Source organism: Hypomesus nipponensis, chromosome 14, assembly GCF_054491055.1.
Source record: "Hypomesus nipponensis isolate SF chromosome 14, ASM5449105v1, whole genome shotgun sequence".
Classification (NCBI taxonomy): Eukaryota; Metazoa; Chordata; class Actinopteri; order Osmeriformes; family Osmeridae; genus Hypomesus; species Hypomesus nipponensis.
In genome coordinates this window covers 12,122,117-12,144,573 of record NC_140374.1, presented here as the reverse complement: position 1 = coordinate 12,144,573, position 22,457 = coordinate 12,122,117, and the positions used below count along the sequence as shown (strand labels likewise).

At 43.3% G+C, this 22,457-nt stretch overlaps 1 protein-coding gene and 1 long non-coding RNA gene across 5 annotated transcripts; one reads left to right on the top strand and one right to left on the bottom strand.

The window, feature by feature from the left end:
- Window positions 1-689: 689 nt before the first annotated feature.
- LOC146258627 (uncharacterized) lies at window positions 690-3,503 on the top strand. Its single transcript, XR_014729771.1, has 2 exons — window positions 690-823; window positions 1,491-3,503. It is a non-coding gene; the product is annotated as an uncharacterized LOC146258627 (long non-coding RNA).
- A 1-nt stretch (window position 3,504) lies between these two features.
- Window positions 3,505-13,312, bottom strand: lmf2a (lipase maturation factor 2a). 4 transcript variants are annotated; one of them, XR_014729770.1, is made up of 16 exons: window positions 12,596-13,312; window positions 11,638-11,891; window positions 11,527-11,555; window positions 11,064-11,257; window positions 10,794-10,972; window positions 10,503-10,641; window positions 10,287-10,415; window positions 10,099-10,204; window positions 9,926-10,022; window positions 9,252-9,434; window positions 8,962-9,130; window positions 4,986-5,097; window positions 4,794-4,902; window positions 4,192-4,636; window positions 4,036-4,107; window positions 3,505-3,950 (listed from the first exon to the last, which is right to left on the bottom strand). XR_014729770.1 is itself a non-coding variant. In XM_084672773.1 (15 exons), coding segments are annotated over exons 1-15 (2,241 nt in total). In that variant the 5' UTR covers window positions 12,690-13,312; the 3' UTR covers window positions 3,505-4,105. The 4 variants fall into 4 exon arrangements, 2 of the variants coding, with proteins under 2 accessions (XP_084528899.1, XP_084528898.1); XR_014729769.1 differs by having other exon boundaries at window positions 4,036-4,636; window positions 12,596-13,309; XM_084672773.1 differs by having other exon boundaries at window positions 3,505-4,107.
- Between the last annotated feature and the right edge of the window lie 9,145 nt (window positions 13,313-22,457).

Here is a 22,457-nt window from a genome sequence, read left to right as displayed (position 1 = left end):
TATTGCCATTCTAGTACTAATGGAAGTTTTATGACTGAGTACCACATTCCCCTCCCATTCCTTACACCAATCTACTTCAATGGCAGCATCGCTGTGCGTCTCCTATATCAATAACATATAGAACCTTCACTTTTATCGGCTCATATAAAGTAGCTCTTTTTTGGCACTCCTGGCCCCCGTTAAGATGCAATCTTTGTATCCACCATTAGAGAGTTATTTAACATACACAATACCCCTGAAAAAAACTACATTAAACTGAGCTCATGATTGCGACAATTGAACTTCATTAGCAAAAGGCGAAAGTTTCTGTTTCTCTTGCCCATTGGTTATGTAATGTAGTCGTTCCAAAAAAAAGTGTCCCTACCAAAGCTGAGACCAAACCTATACCCTTGTATAGAATTATAAATGTCCTTCTCTTCAATATGGTCTTAACAGTTAAAGTGTACGATTTAAAATTTTGAAATTTTTTGAAAACATGATGTATGCATGCCTATCAATGTAGCGTTTTAACCGAGCTGGTGTCATCTGGTGTTTCACATGTGCAACTGCATCTAGTGTGTTTGTAGCCTTGACTTTTTACAGTCAGACATTAGGTACGTTCGACTTCCTACAGCTGCAGCCGTCTGACTTGAAGCTGAGAATGCCATTGGCTGCTTCAAGTCAGCCGGGTGACGCACGCGCTGCATGAAGTCGAATGTACTCACTTATTTGTATCCACGCTAACGTGAGCTCTAATTCAATGTAGTTTGTCATACGTTAAGTTAAGTTTCCCTACGTTTTAACATTTATTGTGAGCCCTGTTGCAGTTCTAACTACTATGCAGGTAAGTGCTAGCATGATATGCGTTGCTTTTGAAGTTGTATCCAGGATTTGCGACTTTGTGCTTGGTTTTAAACTCATTTCGGTGCTAGCTAGCTCGCTAGCTCTAGCTTTACTTCCATTGTGTTGTTAGCTAGATCCAGTGTCTGTCTTTATTCATGAGATACTGTAGGTTATGTTAGTACGTTGTGAAAAGTGTAGCCTATGTAATATTGTGTTATTTTATTTAGATGCACACAGTCTTGTGAGTCTCAAGTACGTAGCGTTACTCCCGTTTTGTGGGCAGCGTAAAGATAGTGTGCTGTTTTCTGTATTGCTGTAGTGGAGCCAAGATAAATTGAGTGCTTTTAAAATTTATTTTCTATGTTGTAACTATCCGTTTTAACATATAAAATGAGATGAGACACATGCAATATAATATAGTATATTATAGTAATAGTATTGGATTTAAAACTTTGCAATTCCAATCCAAAGTCATGCTTATTGTGTAGTAATTAATCACACAAGCTATTATTATTTTGGAGAAATAATGTAAAAATAAACCTGAAAAACATACACCTGTCACCAAATGATCAAGATTACATATGCAAAGTAGGATATTATGACAGACAAAGGAGTTCTTTTTGTATGTGAAAGTTGAGTTCTCGTTAACTTGGAACTGTTTCTTCCAGATCCCCTACTAGCCAATCATACTTGATCATGGGTGGATACTAGACAAAAAATACTACTTAAGGCTCCAGAGAGACTACAGAGACTCAACTCGAGACTACAGAGAGAGACTCAACCAGAAACAGCAGTAACCAGACAGGATCAACCAGAGAGAAACAAGTTTCCAGAGACTACATACAAGACAGGATCCAGAGAGACCAGACATAGAACAAAGACAGAGAGAGCTGAGTTATGGAAACACATCACTGTGATACATGTGGGAAGAGCTTTTCCTCATCCAGTAGCCTCAAGAAGCACATGAGGATCCACACTGGAAAGAAGACCTACAGCTGTGACCTATGTGGTAAAACCTTTAGCAGTGATAGCAATTTGACAGTTCACAGCAGAATCCACACTGGAGAGAAGCCCCTTGACTGAATTTCTGTGTTTTATACAGTAGGCCTACAGCTACCTAACACTTTCAGAAGTGCCTGAAGGGTTTTATTGAGTATAACATGAAGCCAAGTTAGGTTTGGTATAACATAACATACAGAATTGTGACCCTGTGTTTGTATGAGTGTGTTTGTCTTGTGTGCGTGTACTTTCCTGTTCATCCTTAAACTCAATAACCTACAGACTTTGAAACGTCCCCCTTTACACAACCAATCCCCCTTACCAGCTGGAACCAGACCAGGGGCCTCATGTATAAACGTTGCATACGCACAAAAAGCTTGCGTACGCTGACTTTCTTTCTTTCTTCTGATCTAGCCTCTTAATTTTGCTCGTCGTTCTCACTTTTGTTACCTCAGTATTGCATTTCAGTAGGCCTATATATAGGCCTACTGAAGTTGCAATTAACATTGCATATATGTACATATATATTTCACAAAATAACAAATGGAGTTGGAATCATTTGCTGACAGCTTGGTCCCCGTCCCCCCCCCCCAGTTCAAAAATTCCATCTGCGCCCCTGGGCGTTTGTGCTTTTAGGCTTGGCGTCTTCCTGGTTGTCATGGAGATGACGTTAGTAGGCCCGTTCTTTTGGCTTCTTAAAATGGTAATGTTTGGCTCGCTCCTTTTCAATCAGTGCTCGAATTACATGGTAGCCAGAAGGAGCCGAGCTCCCATAGAGTGAGGACTGGCTCCCATGAAAGCAACAAAGTCAAAAATCTGAGGGGGTCATAAGGTGTATGTTGGATTGTAATTTTGATTTTAAACAACGCTCATTACCCATCCCTGTGCGCGCGGTCTCTTACCATTAGAGAAAATAAATTATATGCTACTGCGGGACGTAGGCCTATTAGTGACAAAAGAAAGTCGACAGAGTGGAAACGGTCACTATTTGCGCCCAGTCTTGTTTTTAACCTGCAGCACTTTAAGATTTAGCTAAATGTAAAGTGCATTACAAATATAATTATCATTATTATGACATGGCCATCAATGCTGTGGGTTCAGAGAACCAGAAATTAAGAAGAAATTTGGTCCGATATAAAACTTTAAATGAAGAAACGAGTGTTGGCGCATATCAGCATGGCAGCTATAGGGTTAGCGTGACATGCATTTCTTGAGTGATTTTGTCGTTCGTTTGACAGCCTCAAGTTTAACAGACGTTATGGCGGTATAAACGGGCTATAGCAATTCTCGTTTTGGGTTTTGGCATTTTGATGTGATTATCCACATTAATGATCGAACTTTTATTTTAATGTTTTTTGAATAGTCAACGTCATAAACGTACTAGTGGAAACTTTTGTAATGTTTGGTGAGTCTCGGCACTTTTCAGTTAGAATTCGCCATGTTACAGAGCCAGACAAGACTTTGCGTACGGTCCGCACATTCTCACGTCAAGTAAATCATTATACATCAAAGTGCGTGAAAACCAGCGTATGCAAGCTTTTTGTGCGTACGCAACGTTTATGAGGCCCCTGGTGTTCTGTGGTGGTAACTGAAACACGCTCTAAAGCACCTTCCCTGTGTGAAATGCCCTTATTGTTCATACAATTCAGATTAATAAAATAATTAAACAATAAAAAGTAAAAGTATGTGTCCATTTTCGCTTTATTATAAATGATACAAAAAAGCATTCAAAAGATGTACATACAGTTTTGCGATGTACTTTTTTGCAACACTGACAAAAGTAGAAAACAAACATTTGCGGAAATGGGGAAATTGTGCAGTTGGTTAAAATACTTAGTATCTTAGAGGCACAGCAAACATTTAACACACACAAGACACTAAAAAACATAGACCTATACCAAAAGGTATGTTCTCTTGATTGTCAGCATAGTATCAAAAAGCACATATTTTTTTACATATGACACTTTCTATCATATGTTCTCTTCCATTGCCTGAATCTTACCACAGAAGTGCCCCTATAATCATGACAAACCGAGAATGACATTATCAACCATGACAACGAGATCACACAACGTACATAATACATCACCAAACATCATCTTGGCACAACTTTAAACAGTGAAGACGAGCTGAAAAAGTTAGAAAATGGCTAGTAAGATATCTGTAGGCCATACAGTCTGAATTGTTGAGGACGCAGAATATTTTATGACTCACAGGCAGGTGTGAAATGCTTGATAATTTCTTTTTTTTCTCCGACTGAAGACCGGAAAAAAACAATTCTGTTTTCTAGTCAGAGAAAAGAAAACAAACAGGTAATTTGGACCAATAGCCTTCAACTAACTGGGGAGTTGCCCTGCCTCTCATACTCACACTTAATATTTCTCTTTCGTAGTATTTCCATGTCATCCTTTTCGCTCAACTTGCCCTCTTCTTCCTCCTCATCATCCTCCTCCACCACCTCCTCCTCCAATTCCTTGTCTTCCTCTGCTACACTATTTCCTTCACAATTCTCTTCCTCCACTGTATCATCTTTCAGCTCCTTCCCCTCCTCCTCCTCTTGGTGCTCTTCCTCTTCCTCCAGCGAGGAGTTACCATCAGGTATGGTGTCCTTGTGGTCAGAATTGGTTGCGGTGGGTTTGTGTTTGTGTGTCGTAGCACAGGAGTGGCGCAGTCCCCGGAGTAGACAGATAGTGGCGCTACAAGCAAACAGGCTCCAGAGCAGCAAAGGGGCCGACACACCCCTCACCTGGGAGCGTACCCACCTCACAGCCTGGGCCAGAGGGGCTTCTGGAACACGCCGGGGAGGAGACCTGTCCTGTCACCACACACCATCACAACACACAGTCAGGTTACAAGTCCCACCACACCAGAGTGAGCCCAATACCACCTCAAAACCAGTGGGCACAGCAGAGTTTGTCAGTGCTGCTGATTGTGTTTTCCCACATGCTGGTTGTTTACGTTCTGGTGTTTACCTTGAGCCCATGCTGACTGAGCATGCTCTCCAGGAAGGTGTCACCCAGGTGCACTGTGGGATAGAACTCCTCTGAGTACACCCTCCGCCACCATCGGTCAGGGTACGAGCTACGAACAAGGGAGAGTATGTTACATACAAGCACACAAAAATTCAGGTATTAGAGTGTGTGTGTTTGTGTGTGTGTGCTGACCCATCAGACTTGGGCTCTGTAAACCAGTATTTGTAGCGGTGGGCTCGGATGTAGGAGGGGGCCTGCTGCAGGAATGGGTAGCGAGACACATCGGACTGGATCAGCTCAATTACTGGACGGAAAGACAAAAAAAAAGATCTGGGTCACACACGGACTGTCTCTGAAAGTGTGGTGCGTGAGTGTGTGTGGGAGTGCACCAACTTTTGCGCCACCCCAGTGTCCACCTTGCATCTTCTACTGCGGTAGATTATCAACTTGGTCTGTCCCAACAGAAAATTCATAAAAATACATCTCGCACATCTTTTTTTACCGGTAGGGATGGCTTAGAATGAAACCGGAGATAAGCACATCTCCCACTGCCCGGAACAACCCTAACTCTACCTTCCAATTTCTCCCTATTCAGGGTCCTTACACACAAACCCTTCCCCCGCTCTGTGTCCAGCCCCACTCCCTCTGGGGGGGGGGGTTGACATATGGGGCGTCATTCTCCCCCCAAAAATCATTGTTAGTTGAGAGGCGCTGGTTTGCTGTTCTTGCATTCAGTAAACCTCAGTCCTCCTCAGTCAGGGCCTCCCTGTACCTGCTCCCAGTTCATTACGACCTCAGCCCCAGCCTCTCCACTACTGGAATAATGTTTGTTTGTTAAGGCAGTGTGATGATGCTTTCCTATGCCAGAGGGCAGATTCCACCAGATTGTTCACAACCAAAGTGTGCCCCCTGTAGGACATGCACGGTATCAACCACCTCCGTCTCAGACGTCCCAGCACCATCTCCAAGACTCCGTCCCATTTCTTCTGCATAGACGCCTCGTCCCCCAGAAACACCCCCAAGTACTTAAACTCTCCTCTGGACCAGTTCAGCCCTCCAGGTAAAGTGGGCAGTCCACTTGTCCAATGCCCCAGCTGAAAGGCACAACTCTTCCCCCCGTTAGCCCTTGCGGAGGACATTCTCCCAAACGTTTCCACCAATTTTGTGAGTGTCCACGTCTGTCAGATTTTTTATGACAATTGTTAAATCATCTGCATACGCAGACAGGCAGCTGCAGAGGATAGCTCCACTTTGCTCTCTTCATTTAGGCTCTTAAACAATTGAGTAGTGGTTCTATAGCTATAGTATTATAGAGCATCCCAGACATGGCACACCCCTGCCTAATCCCTTTCATCACTTTAAAAGGTGCACCGTTGAAACCCACCGTTGACCTTCAGTATACTTTCAATATCTCCGTAGAGCATACCAACCATGGCAATGAACTCAGGGCTGAACCCAAATGCCCTCATTGTGCGTCAAAGATATTGTTGCTCAACCCGACAAAAAGCCTTTTCTTGTTCCAGAGAAATCAACCTAGTGACCTGGCCGAAAAGTCTCGACAGGTCTAAATAATCTTGGATCAAGGATATGTTATCCATTATTGACACAGTAGGACTGGTCCGTATGTATCATTTGCCCCATCCCCTGCCTTAGCTTTGATTGATCAGGTTATCTCCCCAGTTACATTGAAAGTGTAATGAGTACTGAATTGCTGGGCTTGGACTTTGCCCACCTCCCACCATAGCTGAATACTTGAAACTTTGACTTCTGACACCTCCACTTCTCCCCCCCCCCCAAAAAAAACTGAAGCATTTCCTAAAATGACTATCATCTAGTAAAATGTGCAAAAATGGCAATAACCACTTCTTGGCTTACCATAATGAATTAAAACAACCCCTGTGACCAGGGTGTGATCTGAGAACTCTACTGGGCTTATTGAACCCGTTCTGAACACGTGACTGGTGCTTGAAGCAGTATATTCTGTCCAACCTAGCCAGGGAGATGGTATTATACTTGTCATTAGCCCAAGTATTTTGTCTAGTGTCATCATTTAGATTCTGCCATACATCACACAGTTATTGGGCCTCAACTAGGCGCACCAGGAGGCCATGTTCTGCATGGTTTCTGTCTGAATCACTTATTGTGCTGTTAAATCCCCACCAAGAAATAGATACTCCTCCGTATTGCATTCAGCATTTGTCCATAAAAATCAGCCGTTCCGCGGCTGCCACTGGTGCATAGACATTTACAAATACACACGTAACATTTTCAAACTAAGCTGTCACTTTTAACAGCCTGCCCTCCACCACTTACTCTCCTTCATAGGAGGCCGGTGAGAAGTTTTTGGCGAACAGTATTGCCACCCAAGCACTAATGCAAGTTCTATGACCGAGTACCACATTCCCCTCCCACTCCTACGCCAATCTACTTAATTGGCAGCATCGCTGTGGGTCTAGAGCCTCCACCTTCATCAGCTCATATAAAGTTGCTCTTTTTTTGGCACTCCCAGCCCCATTAAGGTTTAAAGATGCAATCTTTGTATCCACCATTAGACAGTTGTTTAACATACACAATACCCCTGAAAAAAACATTACCGAGCTCATGATTGCGACAATTGAACTTCATTAGCAAAAGGCGCAAGTTTCAGCTTCTGTTCAATTTTCTTGAGCCTGTAGACCTCTTTCTTGTCCGCTATCTACCTCCTGCTCGCCAGGGATACCTTTTTAACTGACTGGCCGCTTGGTCTTTCTTTTAGATTTCGATCCCTTGTCTCCCGTTCCCGACTTTTGCTTACTTGTTGGGACTTTGAGTGTTGCCTCTTCGTCCATTAGTTTGATTTCCTCATTGGCTAGTAAAGACTCCACCAGGGCCTCGGCCGTTTCTTTGCCCATCTCATTATCGTCCTCTTCACTCTATAACTCTGGCCTACAGACACTCACGTCCTCTTGCCCCACTTCCTCCCTTCACATCAGTCTCACCACCACCACCCCCTTCCCCTCCCGGGGCTTCATGTCCTGTCTGCGGGGCATCACGAGGGCCTTCATCCGCCTGAGCTGGGCCGTCAAGCTGTTGGTCTTTGCTCCTCTGCGCTGGGCACGAACGCACTAGATGTCCCTCCCTTCCACAGCCAAAACCTTTCATCCTTTTGGTGGTAGCAAATATCACATAATCATAGCCTTCCATCTTAAATCTGAAGGCAATGTTTAGCTCTCCATAATCCGTTTTTAGTATCATGTGAACTTGTCTTCTATGCGATACTGCGTGTCTCATTAACAGAGACTTTTTCCACCCATGGATAGTGTCTTGATTGCCGAGACTAGCTGACCATGTCGGGATAGCTCCCATTCTAAAACAGAGTCTCTAAGAAAAGGAGGCACATTGGAAATCTTGAGAGTTTAGTGTAGTTAGTTTAGGAAATACTAGGTTAGTTAGTGGTTTTCCAACAGGGCCGTTTCGGTCCTTAGCGTAGTGCACTTTGTTTGTCTCATCGGGAATCGCTCATAGTCCCTTCTCCGTGACTTTATGTACTGGTACGTCCCTTGTCTATTGATCCTTGTTATTTGTTCACTTGTTGCGGCTTGCCGATACCCTTTTGCAGCTGTATTAATAAATGTACATGATCCGTATGACCCCGCTGCATCGTTTGTGCCCGGCTACACCGTTGACACCCTCCGCTGGTCCAGTACTGTCAGTCAAACATTGTTACCTTTAACATCGTACGTAACACCCTCTTAGCCGGGTTTGTAAGGGGAAACACTTGTGTTTGGGTGTCCTTCAGCACAATGCTCTACTAGCATGTTTGCTTGTTCTACAGCGTCAAGAAACAGTACTATTGCGCTATGCATCCATATTTTTTTACACAAGTACCCATGTAAAAAAGCTGGCTGCAGATTCCCGATCCCCCCCCCAAACCCAAACCGGTGCACGTGACGAACAGACCAGTGACACAGACAAGGTAAAGGGAATACAGTATGAAAAAACAGCAATACAAACCAAACAGCAGTGTATCCAGCCACGCTCACAGCCACCCTCCAGACACTCTGCACACTCACTCCCAGCATGCAGCAGCGAGAGAGAGCGAGAGCGAGAGCGAGAGCGCGCGAGAGAGAGAGAGAGAGAGAGAGAGAGAGAGAGAGAGAGAGAGAGAGAGAGAGAGAGATGTGTGTACCGTCTCTTTTGCCCTGCAGCAGTCTGTACACAAGGCTGGTGAACCACGGGGCCTGTGTGTGGGGTCCCAGGGCAGCAAACCACATCTGCCAGTCCAGCCTGGGCTGGTGGGGTGCAACCACCGCAGGGGGGGCACTCATGTTCCCTGGCTTATACATGAACTCGATCTCCTGCAGGTGGATGTGGTGGCAGGGTTAACACGTGTGCAACGTATCCACTGACCGCACACAATCCAATAAACCGAAGCCTTCCCCCTCTCCTCGCACTACTCTGTATTCCTCAGTCTCTCACCGTCCATGTCACTCTGTCCATGCTTGCCTCGATGACCACCTCAGGTCGCCCCCCCACCCCGGTCATCCTCCTGAACAGGCCGTAGGAGTTGACCAGCTGGTAGCGGTCCACTGCCTCGTACGACCGGCGGACCCCCGGCCACAGGTTGGCGTTAGAGTCGTACTCCACGTAGGTGAAAGGCACCTGGAGGGAAACAGTCAATGCAAACACTTCACTCTTCGTCCTGTAGAAAGTCAGAGGTGGATGCACCCGTTTGGCTCCAATCCCTAACGCAGGGGTCCCAAAACTTTTTTCTGCGAGGGCCAGATCATTTATCCTTTCTTTAATCTGGGGCCGGGTCGGTCTGTGACAGAAAATTACATGGGCCGGAGCAGGGCCATAGCCATGGAGTCAACATTGGGGGGACAACATCTGCTGGGTAGTCTGAGGGTTCCACCCTGAGAACTTTAAAACATCTTTTTTTTCTTGAGGGGGGGGGGGGGGGGGGGGGTATTTGGTTGCCTGTTGTAGTGTAGCACATTTCTATTTCATTTATATTATCTGATTAAAAAAAGTCTCTGGCATTGTTCAGAGGGCCGGTCCAAATGCGTTGGCGGGCTGCTTTCGGGCCGCGGCCCGTAGTTGGGGGACCCCAGCCCTAACGTATCACCCATGCAACCAGCCAGGTCACTCACCAGACTGACGGTGAAAATGGAGGCAGCAGCAGCAGCAAACACCATCCACTGTACAGTCCCGCAGAATCTCTTCAGAAAGCCTTGAACACACGCACACCTGAGAAAACCCACACAAACAACTGTTGACAAGACTTTTTACACACCTTTGTATGTTCCTCTGTGAGGACACATACCTGAACATGGCAGTGACCACCTCCCAGGTAAGAGAGAGGATGCCCAACCAGACACTGGGAATGGTGACAGTCTTCAGGAACTGGTTAAACTGGTGGTAGGTGAATGCTGCAAGATTGAAAAAGCAAAACAATCTCAGATTGGTACTGTCTCGACACACACGCATACACACACACGCATATATACACACCTGTCCTTGAGCGGACACTCCCTTTGTCCCAGTCCAACTGCAGCTCAAAGCATATGACTGCTCCATAGAACATCAGAGACCACACTGCCAGCTCCACCATCAAACAGGCCCAAGAAAACACCTTGGAACCTGAATGGAAACAAGGAGGATCGACATTACACCCACACAAAAAATACCTAAGTGTGCATTGGTATGTGTGTGTCTGTATGACCATACCACAGCTGTTCAGTTTCTGTGACCTGCGTAGCCAGAAATGCACGTGTTGATCGTCCAATAGGGACAGACAGAGAGCCAGAGTCAGCAGGTTGAAGAAGTTGTAGTTGCCCGACATGATGATTAGCATCTGCAGTAACACCTACACACCACAAGAGGGCACTCAAAGAAACGAAGAGGCCAAAGGTTTGGTTCCCCAGGTTATCCAATCACGTTATACGATTGGAAATAAATTGTCAATTGTCATGTACAAAACTTACCACCACCCCCAGCCCCAAACTCACACACACACACCTGCATGTAGAAGGCCCCGAGCCTGAGCCTTCGCAGAGGGCACAGGAAGAGGAAGGGGGCTGCGATCTCAATGACAAAGGTGCCAACCACGCTGAGCTTGTGCCACCACACAGGCAGCTGGTGGGCAAACCAGGCCAGGGGTGTCGGGATACACTGGGTCTCATAGTGGTAGGTCAGGGCTAAACACACATATTACACTGAGTCAAGCCAACAAACATACCAGGAGTTAAGTGTCTCAGAGCGCGCACACACACACACACACACACACACCTGTGAGGCCCCACCAGGTGGGACAGCGGGAGATAAGTTTGACCACTCCAGAGGCGAACATCAGTCTGAAGAGCAGCCAACGCACCAACCAGAATGTTACCGGGTCGTGCTCCCTGACCCCTCTCGACCCCCGCACCAATGTCAAGGGGGCTACGAGGACACACAGGAACCCTGTCTCCAGGAGCAGGTTGTCCCTGGATGCCATCAGGGCAAGAAGAAAAAAAGAAAATATTGAGATAAGGTGGCCTAGAAAATAATAATTTGTGTTTATAGTGTGTGATGCTTGCTTAGCAGTTGTGCTCTGAAGTTGTTTAGATGTCGTCATGACACGGCAAATATAGACTCACTGCTCACAGTAGTCACACTCTGTCAGACACACACCAGATGGAACCCGTTTGTTAATTAAACACACACTCGGGACGTCACTCACACCCTCCATCACACTCGGTCCGAGAACACTCACCACTGGAAGTAGAGAAAGACCTGGCCAACCTAAGACAGAGTGTTGGAGATTACAAATTTTGCCTGACATACAAAGCTGATAGATAGATGGACTACACCTGCTGTAACTCACCTGGTACAGAGACAGGTACAGCACCCACAAACAGAAATAGACTAGGCTGTCTCTCAGACTCTCCAGCAGTGTAGCAGCCAGGCTAAGGGCTGCCCCTACCAGGCAAAGCAGCTCCACGGCAGTGTGTGTGTCCAGGCCCAGTTTAGGCGCCAGCCATAATAGAGTAGGAGTGGACAGCATCTGGTCCAACAGAGGCTTGCCGCTGTGTCTCAGCTGCCACCGTGCAGGCAACAGTCCCTCATTACCATAGAGACCTTCCAACACACACACACACACACATCACAACGCTGGACTCAACTGGTACAATCTGGACATATGCATTTCAACTACAAAATGTTTTTGTTGTTGTTTTTTTATTGTGATAATGATGTACATGGGTGAAGAGGCTAAATTATTTCCCTAAAGAAATGGCAACGAACACACTTCTAGCCAAGCACTACAAACCTATGAATGCATTACACATATAAAACACATTAGCTGATAAGATACCCAGTAGTTACCGGAAAGTTTAACCACAGATAAACAGTACTCAGTGGTCCTGTAGGGCTATTATAACATTATTCAACATTTAGGTTTCTAACTCAAACCCCAATTACGGGAAAGTAAGTCAATCTCTCGAACCAAGCACTAGCTAACCTGAACGAAAATGAAAACGCATGTTACAGTCAATTTGAATTTATTCACGAGGACATCATATATTGTAAACTAAAATCTACATGCGGTATTTTGTGATTTCAGGTCAAGAAACAGCACTTGAAATGTTGCGTCTATATATTTGTTCAGCTTTTAGTTATATAATGCACTTAGTGCAAACATTTAAAATACATTTTCATCTTTGCATCATCAGTTACAGAAAGTTCCAGGCATTTGCATGAAGCTAATTTTAGCTAGGAAGCTAGTTACACCGCCAGAAAGAGGATTCTAACCCAGGTAAAAGTGACCACGTTAGTAATCTCACCTGGTATCTGGAGGTAAAGGGAGACAAAAGCAAACATGTATATGACAGCCATACACCAGAGGAACATGCGCCGCGGCAGCATGTTGTGTCCCATTATCTGTGTAGGCTACTTCGTGGATCAGCCACAACTCAACCAACCCGATGGATCTTTCCAAGTATTTTTCCAGCTGGACCCTCTACGTGCATCAGGCTACAAGGAAACTGCTTTCCGGTACCACCAAATCTTTTCAAAATAAAGGTCACTACTCTTATGGTGTTAAAGGTGACATGACATGCTGTTTTTGGATGCTTTTATATAGGCCTTAGTGGTCACCTAATACTGTATCTGAAGTCTCTTTCCGAAATTCAGCCATGCTGCAGAATTTTAGCCACTACAAGTAGTCCCACAATCAGCTTTCCTCAGAACGCGCTGTTTCTGTGTCTGTAGCTTTAAATGCTAATGAGGAGGAGAGGGGCGGCAACATGCGCTAATGTTTACAACGGATGTATCGCAATGACTCCTAGCCCCAAGCCCCCGCCCCTCGACTCTCGGCTTGAGGCAACAGCCCTGGAGGATGTAGTTGGTATTGCATTTCCGATTTTCTACTCGACTCGTCCGGTCGTTTTTATTCTATTAACTCCAGTCAACATATCGAAAACTATCTCCCCCAATAATTTTTGTTAGATTCTCGAACCTGGCTCATACTACTAGCTTTTTCATAGAAGAATTTTTCCAAAGATTGAAACCAATCCGAAATGGGTAAACTAGCAGCCCATTTATTTGCTTACGTCAGAAAAGTTGCCTGGAAACGTGCTCGCGGATACGAACAATGAACGAGCACAAAATGGAGCATCAGCAAATCGCTGATTTACCTGAGCTGAATGAGAACAAAGAGAAAGGATTTGATAATCTACAGCTGCCTGCCTTTATTGTAGTTTTACAAATGGTTGCACATACATGACGGTTGTTTGTAGAGTTAATTTAAGTTATTTTAAAGCAGATTTAACCATTTTGTAATGAACGCTATTATGCACATGGCATGACAAACGTAATTATAGCCTAATCTAATTAGTTATAATATCGTGGCATGTTACGGCTTCATTATATATTGTTGACATGTTATTCTGAGGCAAAGACAAAGATGAATAAATCATGTCTGATAACGTCAATATTGTTATGGTCGTTATATTGTTAGAACTTTTAGTCAGTTAACACCGATGGCATTAACAATAAACTAGTAATTGTAAACAACACTCATCATCATTATAATAGTTAAGGTATAGGCTTAATTTGCTTTGCAAAGCTAGAACAACAACGGAGCCAGATATTCAGGTTTAAAGTTTATTTATCCGACACAATACATAAGCAGTTAAACTATAAACACAAAGCAAAAATAACAACGTATAGGCCCTGCACGTATAATACTACAGTACTAATAGTATTGATTTTCGTAAAGTTCACATGTAGGCTATCTGCTTCTTGATCGGACTTGTACCACACGCTGACAGTTTTCTGCAATGCCTTAGCTCCAGCTCACAAGCTCGCGACTGGTTGTCGCAAAGTATGACGTATACAGCTAGTTGCAAGCATCAGAGCCTGTTTAACTCAGAAAAAACTAAAGTAAATATAACTGCAAGCAGTAATGGCGGATTCCTCCAAACACTGCGAACCATTGAAAAATGTTTATTTTTGACAAATTGTAACTGTATAGAAAAATGTATGCTGCAGAATTACCAATGGCATACCAAATCTGAAATGCAATACCATCAAGATCCACAAGGGCCTTTATTTCAAGCCAGTAAGTGAAGGAAGGGGGCTTGGTGAGCTTATCCATTCCAGAAAGCCTTGTATCTTTATGCATTAAGGCGTGGCCTGTAGCGCCACCTATGGGTAATGGTGGACCATTTGTGGTGTGGTAGTTACTCTTGGCCTATACTATTAATGTTTCAGGATTTTAAAAACTTTTTACCATTGCATATAAAATCGGAAATGCAATACCAACAGGATCCACATGGGCTTTGGGTAAAGTGTGGTAGTTACTCTTGGCCTGTACTGTCAATGTGTCAGGATTTGGAGACCTTTTTACTATTGCATACAAAGTAGGAAATGCAATGACACCAAGGTCCTCAAGGGCCTATGCTGATATTCAAGGAATGAGTGGGGGCTTGGTCAGCCCACACAGTCCTGATATGTTGCGTGTGTGTCTTGCCAAGCCCGCGCGTGTCAAGGGAAGAATGAGTGTCTGAGAATTTGGAGCATGCGCGGGGAGGAGCAGGGGACACATTTCATTGTAAATTTCCCTAGAAATTAGCCAAGCATGCATGTTTCAAAGATTCACCAAAAATCGACCTTTCATCTAAGAGTCAACTTTTTCTCAGATTTGTGTACTAAACATTCTCAAGAGTCTTCATATGAACTTGTTTGACTGGCTTACGTGTAAAGCATTGCGAACCATTGAAAAATGTATATTCTTGACAAATTGTAACTGTATAGAAAAATCAATGCTGCAGAATTTCCAATGGGATACCAAATCTGAAATGCAATAACATCAACATCCACAAGGGCCTTTATTTCAAGCCAAGAAGTGAAGCGCTTTAATCTTCACAAGAAGTGAAGTGCTTTGTGCTTTAGGGCGTGGCCTGTAGCGACACCTATTGGTAATGGTGGGCCATTTGTGGTGTGGTAGTTACTCTTGGCCTATACTATCAATGTTTCAGGATGTTTTTAACTTTTTACCATTGCATACAAAATCGGAAATGCAATACCAACAAGATCCACATGGGCTTTTGTTAAAGTGTTGTTGTTACTCTTGGCCTTTACTATCAATGTTTCAGGATTTGGATAACTTTTTACCATGGCAAACAAAATCTGAAATGCAATACCATCAAGATCCACATGGCCTTTGCAAAAGACCAAGGAACACTCTCCTGAAATGTTGCGTGTGCGTCTTGCCAAGCCCGCGCGTGTGTCAAGGGAAGACCTATGGGTAATAGTGGGCCATTTGTGGTGTGGTAGTTACTCTTGGTCTATACTATCAATGTTTCAGGATTTTTATAACTTTTTACCATTGTATACAAAATCGGAAAAGCAATACCAACAAGATCCACATGGGCTTTTTGTTAAAGTGTTTCTTTGCCTATACTATCTATGTTTCAGGATTTTGAGACCTTTTTACCATTGCATACAAAATCGGAAATGCAATACCATCAAGAGCCACATGGGCCTTTTTTTCAAGCCAATAAGTGAAGGGAGGGGGCTTGGTGAGCCTATCCATTCCAGAAAGCCTTGTATATTTGTGCTTTTTGGCGTGGCCTGTAGCGCCACCTATGGGTAATGGTGGGCCATTTGTGGTGTGGTAGTTACTCTTGGTCTATACTATCAATGTTTCAGGATTTTTATAACTTTTTACCATTGCATACAAAATCGGAAATGCAATACCAACAAGATCCACATGGGCTTTTGTTAAAGTGTTTCTCGGCCTACACTATCAATGTTTCAGGATTTGAGACCTTTTTACCATTGCATACAAAATCGGAAATGCAATACCATCAAGAGCCACATGGGCCTTTGCTAAAGACCAAGGAATGAGTGGGGGCTTGGTCAGCCCACACTCTCCTGAAATGTTGCGTGTGCGTCTTGGCCGCGCGTGTGTCAAGGGAAGGCTGAGTGTGTGTGAGATTTTGGAGCACGCGCGGGGAGGAGCAAGGGAGACATTCATTGGAAATTTGCCTAGAAATTAGCCAAGCAAGCATGTTTCAAATATTCACCAAAAATCGACCTTTCATCTTACAGTCAACTTTTTCACAGATTTGTGTTATGAACATTCTCAAGAGTTTTCATATGAACTTGTGATTGAATCAGAGTATCAGTTTTTGAATGGCTGATGTGTAAAGCATAATTTTAGCGTTAGCGATAAGTTCAATTTGCTTTATATCAATCATTTTTTGAGATATGAATTTGCCTTTGCACATGGTAACATGTTGTAGTGTCTTCCTCCGATCTACCAAGTTTAGTGTTGATATCTCAAAGATTTGCTGAGACATGACTTCACATCCTGTTTTGCGGCTTTTCTGATGAATTTGATTGGCTGTACCGGACAGACGGTTATGAGGATCAAAATTCCTTTGATAACTTTTGTGAGGCTTGGTCTGAAGATCATCTCTGGTGATTTTGAAGAAGATATGACAAAAATTGTAGGAGGAGTAGGCTTTCAAAGGTTTTTGATAAAACCGGAAATGGCGGGAAATCTATATAACCGGAAATTAACGCCATGGTGTGCGTTGAACTCGGCTTGATCCAGGGAATCCAATGGTACCTCATTTTTGAAAATGAGTCATACGGTTCAAAAGTTGCGTGTGTAAACATAAGTCCAACTTTGACCCATTGGTGGCGCTAGAGTGGTCTAATGGGAGACATGAAACTTGGTGTAGGTATAGAAGAAACTGTCCTTAATGAGTGTGCCAAATTTCACAAAAAGTTGTCGATGGGGTCTAGGGGCTGCCATTGACTCCCATGGTACAAGAATTACAAAATATAACTGCAAGCAGTAATGGCGGATTCCTCCAAACACTGCGAACCATTGAAAAATGTTTATTTTTGACAAATTGTAACTGTATAGAAAAATTTATGCTGCAGAATTACCAATGGCATACCAAATCTGAAATGCAATACCATCAAGATCCACAAGGGCCTTTATTTCAAGCCAGTAAGTGAAGGAAGGGGGCTTGGTGAGCTTATCCATTCCAGAAAGCCTTGTATCTTTATGCATTAAGGCGTGGCCTGTAGCGCCACCTATGGGTAATGGTGGGCCATTTGTGGTGTGGTAGTTACTCTTGGCCTATACTATTAATGTTTCAGGATTTTAAAAACTTTTTACCATTGCATATAAAATCGGAAATGCAATACCAACAGGATCCACATGGGCTTTGGGTAAAGTGTGGTAGTTACTCTTGGCCTGTACTGTCAATGTGTCAGGATTTGGAGACCTTTTTACTATTGCATACAAAGCAGGAAATGCAATGACACCAAGGTCCTCAAGGGCCTATGCTGATATTCAAGGAATGAGTGGGGGCTTGGTCAGCCCACACAGTCCTGATATGTTGCGTGTGTGTCTTGCCAAGCCCGCGCGTGTCAAGGGAAGAATGAGTGTCTGAGAATTTGGAGCATGCGCGGGGAGGAGCAGGGGACACATTTCATTGTAAATTTCCCTAGAAATTAGCCAAGCATGCATGTTTCAAAGATTCACCAAAAATCGACCTTTCATCTTAGAGTCAACTTTTTCTCAGATTTGTGTACTAAACATTCTCAAGAGTCTTCATATGAACTTGTTTGACTGGCTTACATGTAAAGCATTGCGAACCATTGAAAAATGTATATTCTTGACAAATTGTAACTGTATAGAAAAATCAATGCTGCAGAATTTCCAATGGGATACCACATCTGAAATGCAATAACATCAAGATCCACAAGGGCCTTTATTTCAAGCCAAGAAGTGAAGTGCTTTAATCTTCACAAGAAGTGAAGTGCTTTGTGCTTTAAGGCGTGGCCTGTAGCGACACCTATTGGTAATGGTGGGCCATTTGTGGTGTGGTAGTTACTCTTGGCCTATACTATCAATGTTTCAGGATGTTTTTAACTTTTTACCATTGCATACAAAATCGGAAAAATATACCAACAATATCCACATGGGCTTTTGTTAAAGTGTTGTTGTTACTGTTGGCCTTTACTATCAATGTTTCAGGATTTGGAGAACTTTTTACCATGGCAAACAAAATCTGAAATGCAATACCATCAAGATCCACAAGGCCTTTGCAAAAGACCAAGGAATAAGTGGGGGCTTGGTAAGCCCACACTCTCCTGAAATGTTGCGTGTGCGTCTTGCCAAGCCCGCGCGTGTGTCAAGGGAAGACCTATGGGTAATAGTGGGCCATTTGTGGTGTGGTAGTTACTCTTGGTCTATACTATCAATGTTTCAGGATTTTTATAACTTTTTACCATTGTATACAAAATCGGAAAAGCAATACCAACAAGATCCACATGGGCTTTTTGTTAAAGTGTTTCTTTGCCTATACTATCTATGTTTCAGGATTTTGAGACCTTTTTACCATTGCATACAAAATCGGAAATGCAATACCATCAAGAGCCACATGGGCCTTTTTTTCAAGCCAATAAGTGAAGGGAGGGGGCTTGGTGAGCCTATCCATTCCAGAAAGCCTTGTATATTTGTGCTTTTTGGCGTGGCCTGTAGCGCCACCTATGGGTAATGGTGGGCCATTTGTGGTGTGGTAGTTACTCTTGGTCTATACTATCAATGTTTCAGGATTTTTATAACTTTTTACCATTGCATACAAAATCGGAAATGCAATACCAACAAGATCCACATGGGCTTTTGTTAAAGTGTTTCTCGGCCTACACTATCAATGTTTCAGGATTTGAGACCTTTTTACCATTGCATACAAAATCGGAAATGCAATACCATCAAGAGCCACATGGGCCTTTGCTAAAGACCAAGGAATGAGTGGGGGCTTGGTCAGCCCACACTCTCCTGAAATGTTGCGTGTGCGTCTTGGCCGCGCGTGTGTCAAGGGAAGGCTGAGTGTGTGTGAGATTTTGGAGCACGCGCGGGGAGGAGCAAGGGAGACATTCATTGGAAATTTGCCTAGAAATTAGCCAAGCAAGCATGTTTCAAATATTCACCAAAAATCGACCTTTCATCTTACAGTCAACTTTTTCACAGATTTGTGTTATGAACATTCTCAAGAGTTTTCATATGAACTTGTGATTGAATCAGAGTATCAGTTTTTGAATGGCTGATGTGTAAAGCATAATTTTAGCGTTAGCGATAAGTTCAATTTGCTTTATATCAATCATTTTTTGAGATATGAATTTGCCTTTGCACATGGTAACATGTTGTAGTGTCTTCCTCCGATCTACCAAGTTTAGTGTTGATATCTCAAAGATTTGCTGAGACATGACTTCACATCCTGTTTTGCGGCTTTTCTGATGAATTTGATTGGCTGTACCGGACAGACGGTTATGAGGATCAAAATTCCTTTGATAACTTTTGTGAGGCTTGGTCTGAAGATCATCTCTGGTGATTTTGAAGAAGATATGACAAAAATTGTAGGAGGAGTAGGCTTTCAAAGGTTTTTGATAAAACCGGAAATGGCGGGAAATCTATATAACCGGAAATTAACGCCATGGTGTGCGTTGAACTCGGCTTGATCCAGGGAATCCAATGGTACCTCATTTTTGAAAATGAGTCATACGGTTCAAAAGTTGCGTGTGTAAACATAAGTCCAACTTTGACCCATTGGTGGCGCTAGAGTGGTCTAATGGGAGACATGAAACTTGGTGTAGGTATAGAAGAAACTGTCCTTAATGAGTGTGCCAAATTTCACAAAAAGTTGTCGATGGGGTCTAGGGGCTGCCATTGACTCCCATGGTACAAGAATTACAAAATATAACTGCAAGCAGTAATGGCGGATTCCTCCAAACACTGCGAACCATTGAAAAATGTTTATTTTTGACAAATTGTAACTGTATAGAAAAATTTATGCTGCAGAATTACCAATGGCATACCAAATCTGAAATGCAATACCATCAAGATCCACAAGGGCCTTTATTTCAAGCCAGTAAGTGAAGGAAGGGGGCTTGGTGAGCTTATCCATTCCAGAAAGCCTTGTATCTTTATGCATTAAGGCGTGGCCTGTAGCGCCACCTATGGGTAATGGTGGGCCATTTGTGGTGTGGTAGTTACTCTTGGCCTATACTATTAATGTTTCAGGATTTTAAAAACTTTTTACCATTGCATATAAAATCGGAAATGCAATACCAACAGGATCCACATGGGCTTTGGGTAAAGTGTGGTAGTTACTCTTGGCCTGTACTGTCAATGTGTCAGGATTTGGAGACCTTTTTACTATTGCATACAAAGCAGGAAATGCAATGACACCAAGGTCCTCAAGGGCCTATGCTGATATTCAAGGAATGAGTGGGGGCTTGGTCAGCCCACACAGTCCTGATATGTTGCGTGTGTGTCTTGCCAAGCCCGCGCGTGTCAAGGGAAGAATGAGTGTCTGAGAATTTGGAGCATGCGCGGGGAGGAGCAGGGGACACATTTCATTGTAAATTTCCCTAGAAATTAGCCAAGCATGCATGTTTCAAAGATTCACCAAAAATCGACCTTTCATCTTAGAGTCAACTTTTTCTCAGATTTGTGTACTAAACATTCTCAAGAGTCTTCATATGAACTTGTTTGACTGGCTTACATGTAAAGCATTGCGAACCATTGAAAAATGTATATTCTTGACAAATTGTAACTGTATAGAAAAATCAATGCTGCAGAATTTCCAATGGGATACCACATCTGAAATGCAATAACATCAAGATCCACAAGGGCCTTTATTTCAAGCCAAGAAGTGAAGTGCTTTAATCTTCACAAGAAGTGAAGTGCTTTGTGCTTTAAGGCGTGGCCTGTAGCGACACCTATTGGTAATGGTGGGCCATTTGTGGTGTGGTAGTTACTCTTGGCCTATACTATCAATGTTTCAGGATGTTTTTAACTTTTTACCATTGCATACAAAATCGGAAAAATATACCAACAATATCCACATGGGCTTTTGTTAAAGTGTTGTTGTTACTGTTGGCCTTTACTATCAATGTTTCAGGATTTGGAGAACTTTTTACCATGGCAAACAAAATCTGAAATGCAATACCATCAAGATCCACAAGGCCTTTGCAAAAGACCAAGGAATGAGTGGGGGCTTGGTAAGCCCACACTCTCCTGAAATGTTGCGTGTGCGTCTTGCCAAGCCCGCGCGTGTGTCAAGGGAAGACCTATGGGTAATAGTGGGCCATTTGTGGTGTGGTAGTTACTCTTGGTCTATACTATCAATGTTTCAGGATTTTTATAACTTTTTACCATTGTATACAAAATCGGAAAAGCAATACCAACAAGATCCACATGGGCTTTTTGTTAAACTGTTTCTTTGCCTATACTATCTATGTTTCAGGATTTTGAGACCTTTTTACCATTGCATACAAAATCGGAAATGCAATACCATCAAGATCCACATGGGCCTTTTTTCAAGCCAATACGTGAAGGGAGGGGGCTTGGTTAACCTATCCATTCCAGAAAGCCTTGTATCTTTGTGCTTTTGGGCGTGGCCTATAGCGCCACCTATGGGTAATGGTGGGCCATTTGAGGTGTGGTATTTACTCTTGGTCTATACTATCAATGTTTCAGGATTTGAGACCTTTTTACCATTGCATACAAAATCGGAAATGCAATACCATCAAGAGCCACATGGGCCTTTGCTAAAGACCAAGGAATGAGTGGGGGCTTGGTCAGCCCACACTCTCCTGAAATGTTGCGTGTGCGTCTTGGCCGCGCGTGTGTCAAGGGAAGGCTGAGTGTGTGTGAGATTTTGGAGCACGCGCGGGGAGGAGCAGGGGAGACATTCATTGGAAATTTGCCTAGAAATTAGCCAAGCAAGCATGTTTCAAATATTCACCAAAAATCGACCTTTCATCTTACAGTCAACTTTTTCACAGATTTGTGTTATGAACATTCTCAAGAGTCTTCATATGAACTTGTGATTGAATCAGAGTATCAGTTTTTGACTGGCTGATGTGCAAAGCATTATTTTAGCGTTAGCGATAAGTTCAATTTGATTTATATCAATCATTTTTAGAGATATGAATTTGCCTTTGCACATGGTAATATGTTGTAGTGTCTTCCTCCGATCTACCAAGTTTAGTGTTGATATCTCAAAGATTTGCTGAGACATGACTTCACATCCTGTTTGGCGGCTTTTCTGATGAATTTGATTGGCTGTACCGGACAGACGGTTATGAGGATCAAAATTCCTTTGATAACTT